Source organism: Dermacentor variabilis, chromosome 1 (assembly GCF_050947875.1).
Source record: "Dermacentor variabilis isolate Ectoservices chromosome 1, ASM5094787v1, whole genome shotgun sequence".
Taxonomy (NCBI): Eukaryota; Metazoa; Arthropoda; class Arachnida; order Ixodida; family Ixodidae; genus Dermacentor; species Dermacentor variabilis.
This window is the reverse complement of record NC_134568.1, coordinates 176,848,652-176,865,329: the sequence shown is the minus strand read 5'-3', so window position 1 is coordinate 176,865,329 and position 16,678 is coordinate 176,848,652. Positions and strand designations below refer to the sequence as shown.

Below are 16,678 nucleotides of genomic sequence, written 5' to 3'. Positions count from 1 at the left end.
AACAGAGTATGAGCGCCTTGTGCAATCGCAATGAATCGAAACGACCTCCCTACACACCCCCACACGGCTCATCATTCACTTTCCAACCCTGTATTACGGACGAGCTTTTTGAGAAAACGGAGCACCTCTCTCCTGAATATCCAATGTCCTCGCGGGAACAAAATATCACTTGCATTTGAGTGTGGCACCGACTTGCACTTCAGTCCGTCTATTAATATGTGGGTCGTCATAGTTTGGAAAACGCGCAACAATGCGCAATATATTGGGCTTCGTGTCAAGTTTTTGATACTACGTGTTGCTATCGCGTTTGATAGGTGGCGCTCAGGCGTAGTAACTGCCGGCAACTTTTGCAACGCTAGGTCCGCCTGCACCAAGCAACACCCCTCCTCCTAAGCGCCCCCCCCCCCCACCCCATTCCACGGCATTTAAGATACCTTTGCAAGCTTGCTGCAACAAAGAACGGTTACGCCTGCAGTATTCGCTATATACACTTTGCAGGAACTGTATGTACTGCCCTTTACCCACTGTTTTTCAGGGAAGCTACCATTGCGACTACATTAGCCCCAAGCGCGACCTATAGGGACGCTCCGAGCGCCGCTCGTATGTCCGCAATAGAGATTAGCAAGAGGCGATTGGAAGATTGGTGGAAGAAAAGTAGGGAAACGACAAAAAACGGAGACGTACAAAAGCAAAGTTCACATTAAGGGGTCAGAAAATTTGGTTGTGGGAGTTCATCGTGGGTTTTTTTTTTCTTTTTTTAACCTATGTAGGACATTAGGCAATATAATAGCAAGAGCTTGGCGGCGCCACCCACCACCCCGTTCCAAAGGGGACGCTCATAACCTCCATCCATCCATCCATCCGTGTGACGTCAGGGTCAATATTCGCTTCTGACGTCTACTACAATCCGGGCGGCGCACGAGTGCCTCCAACAGTGTTTCTGTTGGCTTGTTCTAGTTCTCTATGCTAGTACACTTCTGGTGTCCTTTCATATAGCTTTATCGGTGGTTTTCGTTTGTAAAAATTTATGAAAACGGCTCAAGAATCTATTTCTCAAAGGCAACGTTTACATGTAAACGCTGCCTTTAAGAATTAGATTCTCGAGCCGTTTGTTGTTGTGCCGGCCGACCGAGCTCGGTCCAGCGCGTTGAGAATATGTCATGTGTGGTTCTTAACCAGAGCAGCAGTTCAGATGGATAGTCAAAACATAAACATGAAGAACAGGAAAGAACAACTGTCTAAGAGATATTTGCTGGAGTTCAACAAGCATGCAACAAATGCTGGCTACACATAACTTCTATATCATTACTTTGATTTTAATCAGCTAACACGCTTTTTCACGACTAAGAGCACATGGTGAAACATCCAACTCTTGCATTTATCGACTAAAAAGTCCAGCAATAATATGTGGACTGAACTACTGCAGAAATCGAGATTATTCCTACGCCATTTGCCGTATATATATGAGTTGCTTACCAAAATTGGTTAGTAAGCGTGTTGATTTCGGCTGGTTGGTAGATTTTTTGAAATGGCAGAATTTTGAACAGCACGACACAGGACGAAGAAAACAGGCACAGAACAGCACTCTGTCCTCTACCTCTGTGCCCTGTGTCGCGCTGTTCAGAATTCTGCTAGTTCACAAAAATGGTTTATTCAATTCTGGTTCCAGTAACGTAAGTGAAACAAGCGAGTTCATGTAAACGCGGTCACGTCGCGCTTGGTCAGCGCGATTTCTGACTCTGCCCACTCACGTCAGGTTCGTGTAAACGCAGCCATGGGGTGCGATCGGAGATGGTTGTTCGGCGCGTTCGTTCGGTTACCGGCGCACGCGATTGGCCTACTCCGCGCCGACGTCGCCAGCCGCGGGGCGCCGCCCCGTTTTTGGTGACGTCAAAATGACGACACGCTCCTGTCAATCATCCGCCCACCGAGCATTTCGTCCGAACGCGACGGGAGTTGAGAAGTTTGGAGCGATCATACGGCTTCGCATGGCGCGTCTGGTGGATTGGATTGGATCCAGCAGGCGGCCTTTTCGGCTGCGAAATGGCAGGTTTGAATCCAATTCATAGTTTAATTCTAGAAAATGGCGCTTCCGTTGGAAACTTAGGTTGTTGCGCTGGCTTTTCTAGAGGAAGGAGGAGAGCGGGTGGCGGTGCGAAACGCGTTTGAAGAGATGGCAGAAAGTGAATTCCGGCGTCGTTTTTGTTTCTCGAAACAAATAATTCGTTGGTTGTACAGAGAAATCGACAAGTTCATCGGTGCCAGCGAGCCACTGGGATGTTGTCGCTGCCTCTTGAAAAGTGCGCCACTCTTCCCGTCGTTTTTTTTTCTTTTTCCTTCTCGCTGTGCGCGACACCACCTAGGGACGACGCAAAGAACCTAATAGTTATAAATTGCAGTAGTCACACGTACTACTATTTGAAAACGTGTTTGTGCTTGAGAAGAAAAAAGTACATTTCTTTAGATAAAGATTTAATTCACTTGGAAGACGAGAAACATTTGGTTTTGTAGTACACTGTTTGCAAGCAGACGACAAACGACGCAAGTAAACTTCCGGGGAGGTCACCGCTTCCCTGATTGGCTGCTCTCTCCGCCCCGGTGTCACAAATTTTGCATACTGCAACTCTGTGACGTTGCAGCAACTGAACAGAACGCGTATCGAACAAAATATCTCCGATCGCGCCCATGGTTTCAATTCAAAGTTGTTATGACCGAACGGGTTTTGTGAGCAATAGGTGCCTCGCGATAACGACGGCCGATTGTTGCCGTTTCGAGAGAGGCACCGTGTGCCTTATCGTCGAATGAAGGCTGCTGCAAGTCACTATGACACATTTCATCGCCTTTTATGGCTTGGCTCTCGATATTAAGAGGAAGCTTTAGCTAGAGAGCTCCTGTCTAGATATATGGAGGCGGAAAATCGCTTTTCTCGGCAAACACCACACTGATGTTGATGCGGTTTGTTGCATTTAAAAAGAAAAGTATAATTTAGTGTTTGCATGAAACAAATTTTTCACTTAGGATGTCAATCCATTTTTAAAAAATTTCGGAAATTGCAAAATTCAAAAATGACGGCAGAACTCATCTCACGATGACTGTCGACGGCAACGCGATTAGCATGAAAGCAACGCAGTGACACACCGTATTGCTGAAGTCACTTATATTTAAAATATGTATAGTAGTCATTCTAAGACTTCCGTTGCTTAGTTATATGCGATATACACTGTCTCCACTACAGACCTACTTTACTACGGCAGTCGCTTGCCAAGGTCGCCCATGAACATGTACGGCATGACGATGACGCAGTGACGCCGATGGAATGACGAAGAAGGGATGACGTCGATGGAACGAAAAACGCGGTATGACGACAACGGCATGACAACAATGAGATGATTTTGAAATTATGACGGTGGTATAACGACGACATCGTGACGACGGCATGAGGACAATGGGATGACGAATAGTGTATGGCGACGATGGCAGACCACAACGGCATGATAACGGATGCATGACAGCGACTGCCTGACGACGAGAGCATGTGAACGGTGTAATAATCACGATTGCATCACGACAGCATGATTACGATATAATGACGAAAAAGTAATGATGTCGATAGAACGACGAAGACGGCATGACGACGATGGTATGACGATATTTGGATAACGTTTCTCAGGTGGTGACGATAGTAAAACTATAGCATGATGACGACACCACGACGACAATTGTATAACCACGATTTTATCGATGACGTCATGACGAGAATCGGATGACGAAGTTATAATGACGACAATGGAACGACGATGACGGCATCACGACGATGGTATGACAACGAATGCATGACGACTCTATGACGACGGTGGCATGACGAGAGTCGGATGACAAAGCTAAAATGAGTACGATCCAACGACCACAACGGCATCACGACCCCGAGCATATACCTAGTGGCCCATAGAGTTTCTCACTATAACACCTAGAGGGTAATCTGGCGCCACCGTCTATGGGAGTTTCTCAAGGGGGCACCGTGCCGTCATGGGAATGACGGTATATGTGTCTGCGAGGCTCGTGTTGGCTGATGTTGTAAGAGGCTTCGTCTAAAACGTGGATATGGCTACGCAAATAACGCGTTCTCAAAGTAAAATCTTCATAAAATGTTTCCATTCACGCATATTACATCTTTACTCACCCACAATGCATGACCAAGCGAAGAAAAGCAAGAACAGACGACCAACTGTTTCGAAGCGAGCGCGAACTTTGTCGTCTGTCCTCCAACTTTAGCGGCCCGCTGATACTTTTTACGTAACATGTAGTCGTACACACAATAACAAGTTCTCATAGTTAAACAAAACATGTTTTCGCGTAATAATAAAGCTAAAACAGCTTTTCACGTGCTGTTTTAGTAGAAAGTGAATCATTGTGACAGAGGGAACGGTATTTGCCAAGCGCGTCTTCAAGGTGTCCTGTCTCTACGAGAACGATGCCAATCCGAATCCACAATATACCGGCATTCCCATGCGTACCACAGCGCAGCAGCGCCAGATTTCCCTCTAGGTAATGTAGTGAGAAACTCTATGTAGTGGCCCAAACTCCTACCTAGACAACTTAGGCCATTGAGTTGTCGTAGAAGACGTGACGACGATGACATGATGAAAGTCAGATGACGACGCTGGAATGACGACGGGGGAACGACGACGATGGCGTCACGACCACGAACACCACATACCTTATTGCCCAATCTGGTAGTCAACTTGGAACACTGTGTCGGTGCAAGACAGACAGACAGACAGACAGACAGACAGACAGACAGACAGACAGACAGACAGACAGACAGACAGACAGACAGACAGACAGACAGACGGACGGACGGACGGACGGACGAACAGACAGACAGACGGACGGACGGACGGACGAACAGACAGACAGACAGACAGACAGACAGACAGACAGACAGACAGACAGACAGACAGACAGACAGACAGACAGACAGACAGACAGACAGACAGAAAAAACTCGAGTATCATTTACAACTCCGTAACTCGGCAACAAAAAACGACATCATCCGACTTAGCCTGGATGTTTTTGCCCTCGGGCCCTAGTTTCTCTGGACCAAAATAAAGTTCTTGCCATACCATGCCTGCTTGTACACCGCTGTGGAAGTATGCCACGAATTTGTGAGTAGGAGTTTTGCAAAGCCCTTGAAAACACCGTCACAATTCTACAGAAGCTATAAATTAATATGTAGAATTTGCCCGCTTGAGATGCTCTAATTTCGAGAAGTGCGATATCTGTTTTCGGAGCAGCGAGTTACGAATTTGTAAACTTCGTGTTCTGTCTTACACACTTGCGGCAATTTTTGTAAAAAATTCGATGTTCTAAATCAAAATTTTTTTTCTTCCCCGGCCTAGAGTTTCCACAAATTTAAACAAATTTCATTCTAATCGGTCCATTATATGTGGTCATTCTGTCCTCCCATTCCCACTCATTTACCGCACCGTCATGTCCGGAGGGTGTCGGGGCGTCACTTGCGACTGCGGCTCGGTCCGTAAGCCCTCGCGCCGCGTCGTGTGCCGCCTCGTTGTTGCCGTCCTCCGCGAGGGTGTGAGCGGGTGTCCAGGTGATGTATACAATGACATCACGAAACACTACAGGTTACAGAGGGGCATATTCCCGCGACCTCACGCAAAATTGACAAAAAAGCAGACTGCCGCATGGCGGCAGTTACAAACTAGGACGTATCCTAATCCTGCGCTCTCGCACATCATATATCCGGATGTATATCCAACGGACAAATGCAAAACATGTGAATCCAGAGCCACTCTGGAGCATATATTATGGGAATTTCGAGGGATACATACCAATAAAGAAAACGCGGCCTCTAGAAGCAGCCTTCGCACGCACTGGAAAGCCGCGCTGCTCAGCGCCGCCCTCGAGGATCAACTATGGGCCGTCCAGCGGGCCGAGGATGCCGCCAGGACCCACGAACTCCTGGCCGTCACCTAGTCGGGGCCTTTGGCCCTCCCCACCAACTCGCACGGCACACAATAAAGTTATTTCCTCCTCCTCTAATCGGTCCAGCGGTTGTACTCGTCCAGCTCGGTCCAGCGGTCGTAAGCGCATTTCTGCGTTTTATAGGTATTCAAATATGGAAATCGAAGTTGGCTCAGAGCTAAAGCTCCCTCTTAGCCGCAAAGCTTGTATTTCTGGCGATTGGCATCCAGGTATATGACCCGCAGTCGTACTAGGAGCCCTAAACAACGTTTCTTTTTTTCTGAGCGGCTGATGCGGAGAACAGAAAAATAGCAAGTTAATTCATTAAAACATGCGCGCTCAACTCTTCCTTTTACGCATTATTACAATGCCAACACTTGACTAGTACCACTCACCAGACGAGGAAGCTGGATGGAAGCTCCTATTAAAGAGGATCTTCGCGTTTTCAGCAAAATATCGCACCAGTTTTATAACGATGCCCCATTTCCGGGCATTCATATCCAACAAAATTTATCGACATACACTGCACCTTGCATTGGAAGAACAACAGATCCCTTCAACTGTACATGGCTACCAATATCTAAAGTTTAAATTCTTACGAGTCGCGCGGTTTCCATGGCTCTCACGCATACGTGCACTAAGCGAGCGAGCGATCGCGGCAGCCGAGCGAGGCGAAGCTGGCCAAGCTGGCACGTCGTGGCCATGACGTCACTCCCAAGAGCCCCCCCCCCCCCTCTCCTCTCCAACTTGTCGACACTAATGGATGTGGCGGAAAACTTTCGCTCAAGAACATCTCCACAAGTTGTGGACGAGATTTTAATAAAGGTATTTAGAGGAAATGTTGGGCATGTCAAGAGGTGATGTGCGGGCTAAATTAAAAGTGCGTGCGGTAAGTGTAGGTGTGCCGTAAAAAATTACCAACGTTCATTTAATCGCGCTTTGTGATACTGTGGGGTTTCAAAGAGTGCGTCGTTTCAGAATTATCCTGCATGTCAATATGAAACCTTTTTGGAATAAATTGTGTTTCGGGTTGTGGTGGTATGAACGATAGCATTTACTTCAGGTTGAAATACTGACATCCGTGCCAGACTCCATGATATCAGAGAGCAATGAATGAAATCGGTACCATGAATCCCCGTCCTAACTGGATAAGCAGGTGAGATGAGACCTTGAGGAAGACGCCTTCTCTGAATGTCTTCTGTGGCACTGCATTTCCTAATCAAATGCACCGCGTCAACTGCTTTCTCTGAACTGTTTCCCTCAAGACTGAAGAAAATCAGTCAAGGCTTACCTGCTCGAAAAGCGTTTTAGGACCAATATATTAGAGAGATTTCAAATTTTAGATGTATATATAAAAAAATTACCCTCAAGATAATTGGGGCATCTTAGAAAATTTTAAATTTATGCAAACTGGGGCTCTTCTCAATGCTTTACAAAGAACTAAACCATTTGCCGTTTGTGAACTCGTGTCCTTAAGGCATCAACCGGAAAAGTTCCCCTGCACAAAGTGTATTTTAGGAGAAACTTACGCAGGAGAAATTACAAAGTTGCAGGTGCACTGGGAGTGCGGTAGAAAATTATCAGATTTGTGCAAACTAAAGTTCTCAATGCTTTTTGGAGGACTAAGACGTTTGCCGTTTGTGTACTAAGGGTATCAAGATGAAATTTCGTAGTATGACGTGACATTTAACGACGTTATTAAGCCCGAAGGCACGGCGAACACCCAGCGCAGCCCACGGTGATCATGAAACACACACCAACGGTGAAACCCAAACTTATGATGATGATGATTATAACAATGATACCATACGCGTGAGGAAGAAGCGCATAATAAATGGCCACACTTATTTTCCCCGCGTATCAGTACGGCCATCCTGGCCGCAGTTTAAAAGGATGGGGAACGCCGCGTAAAGTGTTCCATTCGGGAGACGTGCACGACCTCGGTACTATGGCACAGGCGGTCGGTTGGGGGAGAGAGATAGATGCAAATTTGAGAAAGGCAGGGAGGTTAACCAGAGTTAAAACCTCCGGTTTGCTACCCTGCACTAGGGGAAGGGAAAGGGGAAATAAAGATGGAAAGAAGAGCGCTGACAAAAATAGAAGTGTGAAAAAAAAAACATTAAAAGGGACGGAATGGGATCATTATAGTCTTTCTAATAGGCCACTGCCACGTAAAAAGGTCAACAAAGCGTTTTTAATTGTAATTAACAAATGTTTAATTTTATTTCTTCAGATTTTGCCGGGATGATGACTGCAGCAGCAGAGCTGTTGAGTTTTACCGAACCATCTGTGTAGACATGTTGCCGCAATCTGTGCACGTTGTGAATGTGTTCCAAAGTTGCTTGCTTCAAAGCTTGCAACGGCGCTCCAGCTTTGTATCTGATGCCTGTAACTGTCAACTGCACTTGCGGCCGGTGCAGACCCCACAACGGGTCTGATAATCGTGTAGTAGGCGTAAATTGTGATGACAAGTGGGACTGATGTCTTACAATAATTTTGGCAAAAGTTGAGTGTGGCCTTTGTGCTGGCAAGCAAGCAACATGGTGGGAGGGAATCCCAGTCAGGGGACGGATGTGTGCTCTCAGGACATCTGTATCAATGTAGACTGTCAAAGGAGCGTCTCTGGCAATGGCCACTGTCGCGATCGATGATGTAGTTTTTGGGAGACAGAGACAAGTTCTGAGTGCTTGTGCTTGCACACTCTGGAGTTTGCGGGTATTTGTAGTGCAAGTATTTTCTAGTACAGGTAAGCTGGTACCGCAGGAAGCCCAAAAAGAGTGCTTTATATAGTTGCAACATTGATGGTACTGTTGCGCCCCAGGACTTCCCGCAGAGAAACGCAAGAAGGTCCCGAATGGCGGCCAAACGCCTTGTCATGTACGAGATGTGAGGGCTCCAAGAGAAGTCTCTATCAAAGATGACGCCAAGAAATCGATGCTTTCGTCTATATTGTATAGTTTGGTCATTAATTCGCAAAGCATATGGGGCCATCGCTTTGCGAGTAAAAGCAATGAGTGCACATTTCTCAGTTGAAAGCTCCAGGCCTTGCCTTCCTAGGTATGTTGACATAGCCGTTGAGGCTTTCTAAAGTCGTACGCGGACTTGTACACGTGTCACGCCTGAGGCCCATATGCAAATGTCGTCCGCATATACGGAGAGCTCAACGGTTTGCGGTAACGAATCAGCGAGACCAACAAGCACCAGGTTGAAAAGAGTAGGGCTGGGTACTCCGCCTTGCGGTACACCACGACTGGTATATAGCTAGATGGCGTTGGTCCGTCTTCAGTCAAAATAAAGAAAGACCTTCCATTCAAATAGTTGCGTATCCAGCGAAAGGTGTGTCCACCAATCCCTACAGCTTCTAAGGCGTCCCGAATTGCATGATGGTCTACATTGTCGTACGCACCTTTAAGATCAAGGAAATAGCCACAGTGATTCATTTCAGATGTTTCTGGTGTTGTACGTATGTTACAAGGTCGATAACGCCATCTATTGACGAGCGTCCGCATCGAAAACCAGCCATTACCTCTGGATAGCCGTTGTAAAATTCCAAGTACCATTCTAACCGTGTAAGGATCATTCTCTCCATTACCTTGCCGACACAGCTGGCCAGTGCTATTGGACGGTAAGATGACAATTCCAATGGGGATTTGCCAGACTTGAGGAGCGGAACAAGGCGACTGGATTTCCACGTGGTAGCAACCAGGCCGTCACGCCATGATGCGTTGTATAGTCCGATAAGTGCATCTCTGGCCTCTTGACCGATCAAGGCAGAAAGCTGGGCTAGTTGGTGTGACATCATTAATCAAAAGACTAGCGCAAATAACAGGGACACAGACAGAGGAGGCGACAGGACGAGCGCTCGTCGCTCGTCCTGTTGCCTCCTCTGTCTGTGTCCCTGTTATTTGCGCTAGTCTTCTGATTAATCTTGACTGAGGTTTGCAAGCGCAGAACATGTGATGCCATCGGGTTCTGGTGACGAAGATCGCCTGCACCCAGCAAGTGCGGCCTCCAATTCTTCGATGGAGAAAGGAGCATCCATACGAGTATCTCGGGAGCAAGGGGGGACAATAGGAATAGGTGCGCAAGGTGAATACGTGAACGCCGGACCCGTGATCCTTGCGCAGTAATCTTCGGCTACGTCGACTTCTCGGCGTCCTTGATAGAGGGCTAGAGGTTTAAATGGACGGCACTGTTGAGGAGATGTTCGAAGTCCGCGGATTGTTCTTCAGACAGCGGACAGAGATTTACGCGGATCTAGAGACTCACAAAAGGATTTCCAGCGTTGATTTTGCAGTACAGCAAGGCGACGCTGAATTTTCTTTTGAATGTGTCTGGCCTCTATAAAGTTATGGACCGATTTAGTCCGTCTGTGCCATGGTCTGTACCGTCGCTCCGCTCGCCGGCGGATTGCACGGAGGCTCTGTATTTCCGCATCAAAATCTGTGTATTTCTCCAATGGCCGAAATGTACGCATAGCATCCTGCATAGCCTTGGCGATCTGAAATTCTAATGTGCACGAAAAGCTATCGTGGCATGCGTCTTCCAGAAGTGATTTAAACACGGGCCAATCTATTGTTTAAAATTTGATGGAACGGATTTGGTTAGGCCTTTTATCTTCACGTAGGTACGAATGTGGTCGCTTCCGTGGGTTTCTGTATCTGCGAACCAATGGACGCCGCGAGTGAGGCATCGCGAAACAAAAGTTAAGTCTAAACAACTACTGTAGGTCCGGCTGCGCAGAAACGTGGGACTGCCATAACTTAGACCGCAAAGTTCATGGTCGCAAGCAAAGGACACGAGGTTTTTAACAGCAACTTGCACAGTAAAGTACAGCACACGGAATCGATTCTGAGTGTTGTGTCGTAAGCTATAATTCATTGTTTTATGACATTTTGAAGCAAACTTCATCATAAAAAATGCCCACCTTTATACTTTTCCAACCATGATACTTTTCAAGTATCAAGGTGGGCATTTCTTATGATTAAGTTTGACAGGTTATAACTTTGCTTCAAAATGGCCTAAAACGACTTATAGCTTACGACTGACTATTATCATTCAGAATTAATTCTGCGTGCTTGTATTTTATCGTGCAAGTTCTCTTATTTAGACCCAAAACGGAGGATATATCCCGTTTTAAAATATATAAATATATGAATAAAATATATTTAGCATGGAAAAAAATATTTGCAGTTTTCAAAACACCTGGTAAAGGACTCCTCACCAGGTCTGGCTATTTAGAACTGACAAGCGCGGTGCATACAATGCGCGCCAATGATCGTGTCTGTAAAGTATTACACTACGCGCCGCAAAAACAGCTGAAATGTCTAACTACACGCTATTTCAAACCAAACGCCCTGCACCCCTCTCGCGGGCACCGCGCTCCCAGCCGCAGTCGACGTCAATCTTATATAAAGTGGGGCCACTGGCGCTACGCAGTTCGCCGTGATGTGGCGTCACTCACAGTGACACGTGACTTTGAGAAATATTCAAGGCAACAGGAGTAATTTGATCCGTTGCTCCACTAGATGAAGTTTAGGGAAATAATAAAACCTACAAACTGAATGTCTGCGTGTTTTTGTTTTACTTCGTACCGTAGCAAGAGATAGGTACCTACGTTTCGTCTGCTTGTTCCCATGTCGTGCAATTGCACGCGCAGAGAGCGAAACTGTAATTTTCTAGTGTTCCAGAGCGCGATCACGCTTTGTGAACTACTTGCGTTTGCATCAGTGTTTATGTAGCACCGACTTATACCGCCAGTCAGGTGTTGTCGTGCACAGCGAGCAAAACGAGACAAACACAACAGCTCGTGCGCGACACCATCTGCGGAAGTGCGCCGCGCAGCAAAAGAGAAAAAGAATTAACGCAGCAACTCCTCTGGCCGGGAGTTGTCCAAGAATGCGTAAGCACAGTGCCACTTGCTCATCTCCACGCAGCCCGGTGTCATTATTAATGTTACGAGACCTGATCCGACTAGTATAAACGGCAACGCTGCGGCGACACAGACTGCTGCATACGGTGGCGTAAGGTGAATTGATGAGGCGTAGCAACCTACTGCAGGTGGCGGCACCAGGTGCGCTGATGACGCTCCGATTTAAGCCGTTATCGCTCTTTGGCGCTTTATCCATCCGCCTCGAACCATTAACGAACGTACGCCTGCGGCGGCTGCGTATGGCACGGCCGCACGGGCCTGTGTTCTCGCCGCTTGTTCGCGAGCCACATCTTGAAAGCGTTCTACGATGGGGGACACAGCGCGCCGAGTGCTTATAGCTTCGTGTAAGCTGTGTTCTCGGCGCTTAGTTCGAGCTGAAGCGAGAAGTAGCACAAAGGTGAATTCGCACGCTGCTGCGGACCCTATCTTGAAAGCGATAGTCTTAACTACGTTAGGGTCAGACGGTCGGGTTTTCTCGTTGGGTAGGCATAGAAATGTTTCCCATTAAAAAAAAAAAAGAGGGGGGGAGGTGGCCCGTGACGTATGCATCACGCGACCCGCCAGCTGCGGTATGGGAAAACGCAGGAATTTCGCTTGCGGCGGCTAGACGGGGGCAAGTAATCATGGGTTCGCGGCACTGAAATATTTATATCTCGGCTTAATGAACCAATTTGAAAAATTCTTGCGGTAGAACACTCCCTAGAGGGCGTGTAACTTCCAGCATGTAACCGAAATTTGCTGGTGGTGAGTGGCCTCATGATTGGCCCTTTAAGTAATGGCTTTCGAACAACTTACAAACCAAATTATGAGCTTGCCATTAGCTAAAACTAAGTGCCATTGGCGGCCCACTGTTAACAAACATGTAATTACTGAATCTTAGCTAGGCTGCTAAAGAATCCAACGGAGTTTTCTTGTCTGCCCTTGTTGCTAATCTTGTCCTGCAAAATGCAATATTGTGTCTCAAATCCCATACTTGTAATAATTAGAGAGTGGTCACTGAAACACTAGTGCCAGCTTGCCCGGCAAAACAAAGTCTGCATTCCCTCTTTATTAAGTTGTCAATATCTGCTTTGCCATGGAGAATTTCCACTAAGCCCAAAGTGTGATTGCACTGCAGAAGCTGCAGCATACAGGTACTGGAACTATAGCACAAACTGCAACAGGAAAATCAAAGCGTAACCAGTGCACTACTGTGCCTGAACACAAATATCCTGAGCACAAGTAGCACAATTATATGCTGACCACAACAAAGCATCGATGATGCTCTGTCTAGATCAGTGCATGCCAACCATGCGCAGTGTACAGCTGAGGCAACCATGCGTACAATTGAGTGAGCCAGTGAGATTACTGTGGCAAGCCACACGACTGTTTCCAAGGCAAGAAGCAAGACACAGCGCCGAATATAGATGCAAAAGATGTCTGCGCTCAAATTTCAGCAACGACCACTCAGTGCTGAAGCTCCGGTCAAACCAGTTCGGAACAGTCCTTTCAAAACGTTTTGGTTCAAATTGGTTTCCAAGTTGGTGGAAAAATATCGGATCGGTTTGGTTACCGTTCCGCTGGAAATGTTTCAGCTCCGGTTTTCGGTTCAATTTCAGTTTAACACGGCCCACCTTGGGCTTTCGTCTTTGAATGCACAGGTTTTTCTATATCTTTATGTGGCCACTTATACGCAGTGGTTCCACAAACCTTAAAAGTGATAAAATGAAACACGACTTTGTATTATGTTGAAAGCAAGAATAATACATACAGCACTTACACAAACAATTGGGTTATGCAGCTTTGGCTGCATAGTCAGAAAGCTGCCCACGGTTATAGGCCGGCATTTGCTACTGCGCAGCAGCCATGCCCGACGCAACCCATAAAGCAGTGAATGTGTTTATGCACATTCCCACTGTTCCTTCCAATTACAAATAAGTAATGTACATGAGCACGCATAGTTCAGTGAATTTTTCTAATTTATTTTCCCTTGGTTTTTGTTGAACAAAAGTAAAAACCAACATAAAATGCGCAAAAACGAGGAAAACAATAACACGACGCCTATGGTGCAAGAGCAGCTTGCGAAGGCTGCTCCAGTGAAGGCCAACGCAAGGGAAATATCTCCCCAGAGGAAACACATGCACACACATGCACACACAAAAGAACTCTCTCCCCAATGGGCGTCACAGTAAAAATCAAAATGTACAATGTGTTTTTTTTCTGTTCTTTATACAACGTCGTCTCAAAAAGGCAAAAACACTTTTCACCACCTGTCCTTCAAAAACCTAAAAAAGGGGCTTGTCCATCAGTACAGAGCGTATTAGTGGGACTCTAGAGGAAGTAAGACTATTGCGTATATATATGTACAGACATGGCGGCTAATCCTACCCGATCAGACGAGCAGGAAGAACAGAAAGACTGCATCACCTGTGGGGTGTGCCCCAGACCCTGCAGCTAGTTGGCAAACCTGTCAGTGACCTGGTTCAACAGCTATCGACCTTGCTCTGTCACTCAACTACACATGAAACAAACATACACATTCACACATTTCCCTTTTAACTGACAAGCAGCAGCTGAGCCAAATTGTCTGCCCACCCACGCAAAAGGTTCCTGGGGGGTCAGGCCCATGTTTAGCAATGGATACAAGCCCAAGGCTTGGCTACTGTGCTGGTGCCTTACCGAAATTGCAATCCTCAATCACAACACAGCCCACTTCCACAATTATGTGTTCAGTGCTCTGCAGCAATTACAGACAATCCTGAATGGCTAACCAAACAATGTAAAAAAAAAAAAAATCCCTCCTCCAAAATCACACATCACAAAAGTTTTGCACACTCATAACAAATGCCTTTGCACTGCCACAAACACTTCGGAGCAGTCTTGTGTATAACAACAAGGATGATAAAAGCACAAGAAATGAACCCCTTGTACATGAGAAGTTGAAATGAACAGAATACAGACAAACGACAGTATAAGAACAGAGTCAGTAGGGCCAACTAACAATCGGAGACAGATGGTGCACACATATGCAATTGCAGATCCTATTAAAAAAAAAAAAAAGACAATTCCTGTAATAGGATGTCTTGCATGCAGCATGACTAGGTTCCATGTGCCTCGGGCCTGACCTCTGCACTCAGACTGAACAAGCAGCCTCAATGGCCTGCACCATATCTTGCTCCTTCTGCCACAGCCACTTGTAAAACCTCAAAGAAGTCCACTTCAATTATCACAAAATCTGCCAAAAAAGCTAAAGGCATGCAAATTTCAGCTCCATACAATGAGCATACAGCTCCACAAGCTCTATTCACTGCTAAGGGCAGACTTTTCATCCTCACTGCTTTCCCCATACTTTCAGTGATGCTAGTTGGCTAAAAGTTGTCATAGAGAGGCCAAAATTAAATGCCTGAAAAATTCATTCAGCTGTTGGCCTGAATAAAAGCCCACCACTAAGCCTGTCCATTCTTGATAACTCTCTTCGCAACAGATCTCTTGAGTTATGAAGAGATAACAAGGACAATAATTTACCTTGCACAATTAGCACAATTCTACTCTTTTCTATCATGCACTTTCTTTTTCTTCATCATATTTTAGATACATCTGCCGCCTTCAGAAAAAAAGAAAACATTCAATAAAGACAACTGCCTAAACACACAACTAGATGCACTCTCCCACAAGCCTGTCCACATGCGTAAAAGCAAGAGAACTAAAATGGCATAAAACTCGCACAGTGCTGCAGCTTCAGATGTCACAAATAATAAAAAATAAAAATTTACATAGGCTTCAACGCAACAGGTGTCTCTCAGCAATAAGAAGCCTTGTAGAACTTTACAGTTTTCACTGGCGCCTGTTCGCTTTCACTAATGTGTGCTTTCCCACCAATGTTAACTGTTTTAAGAAAGCCAACAAAAAGCCAATGCCAGGAGCTGCATTTATAGGGCAGAAGTAATGCAACCCCACTTTGCATAACACGGCTGCAAAGAACTTCAGGAAGACCATGGCCTGCACACACAGAACTGACATGGGAGAATTTTTCTCCAACTATCTTCTTCTCGGGGACACTGCCATAGCCCTTGCAGCACATTATACTGCACACTGCAATCAGCATATGGAATTCCAACATTTACTACTGGGCAAATCCCTAAAGACAATTGTCATATAATCCATTCATTTGACCTCACTGGGAGAAAAGAAGTTGTAGTAAGGCAAAACTTATTAAATAAGACCATCTGCCCAACAGCAAGCATGCCCACCATCTGGGGCCTCAAGATCACTCCATGGCCCCATGTCGTGAAAATCAAGGCAAGCAATGTTGAGCTTGTGGTTATGGAGAAGAAAACTGCAGAGATGGACAGCAAGAGAACAGGTGGTGCACGAGTTCTTCCTCCAGAGGCTTTCTGGGTGCGTTTCCCCTCAGCTGTCACAGCTCTTCCCATGCAGCTAGGACTGGTAACGCCGTCGATGGTAGCTGTTTGCTGAAGCCCCTCCATTGGATGACTGGTCCACAGACTGGTCTCCATCTATCACCTCTATTGCACCATCTGCACATGTAACACAGTGCATTAGCCACTGGCAACAAAACAATGCACCAACTGCACTGCTTTACAGATATGCAACATGGTAAAAAGAAAGGAACGAAGATTAATTCTTTTTCTACCACAGGAAAAGTTATATGTTTCTAGCACCTCTTTTACCCATACACTTTGAAATGAAGCCAAGTGAGGCAACTTTTGAATGCTGAAGCAGTACATAAAAATAAAGCAGAAAAATTTTAAAAAGCAACAAATG

At 46.1% G+C, this 16,678-nt stretch overlaps 1 protein-coding gene across 1 annotated transcript in view; it reads right to left on the bottom strand.

The window, feature by feature from the left end:
• Positions 1–13,854: 13,854 nt before the first annotated feature.
• The window catches only part of bsk (mitogen-activated protein kinase dJNK), a 98,341-nt gene continuing 95,517 nt past the window's right edge, over positions 13,855–16,678 (bottom strand). The window contains exon 12 of the mRNA XM_075700196.1: positions 13,855–16,431. Coding sequence (XP_075556311.1) covers positions 16,331–16,431 — 101 coding nt within the window. The 3' untranslated portion in view covers positions 13,855–16,330. The remainder of the gene's footprint in view (positions 16,432–16,678) is intronic.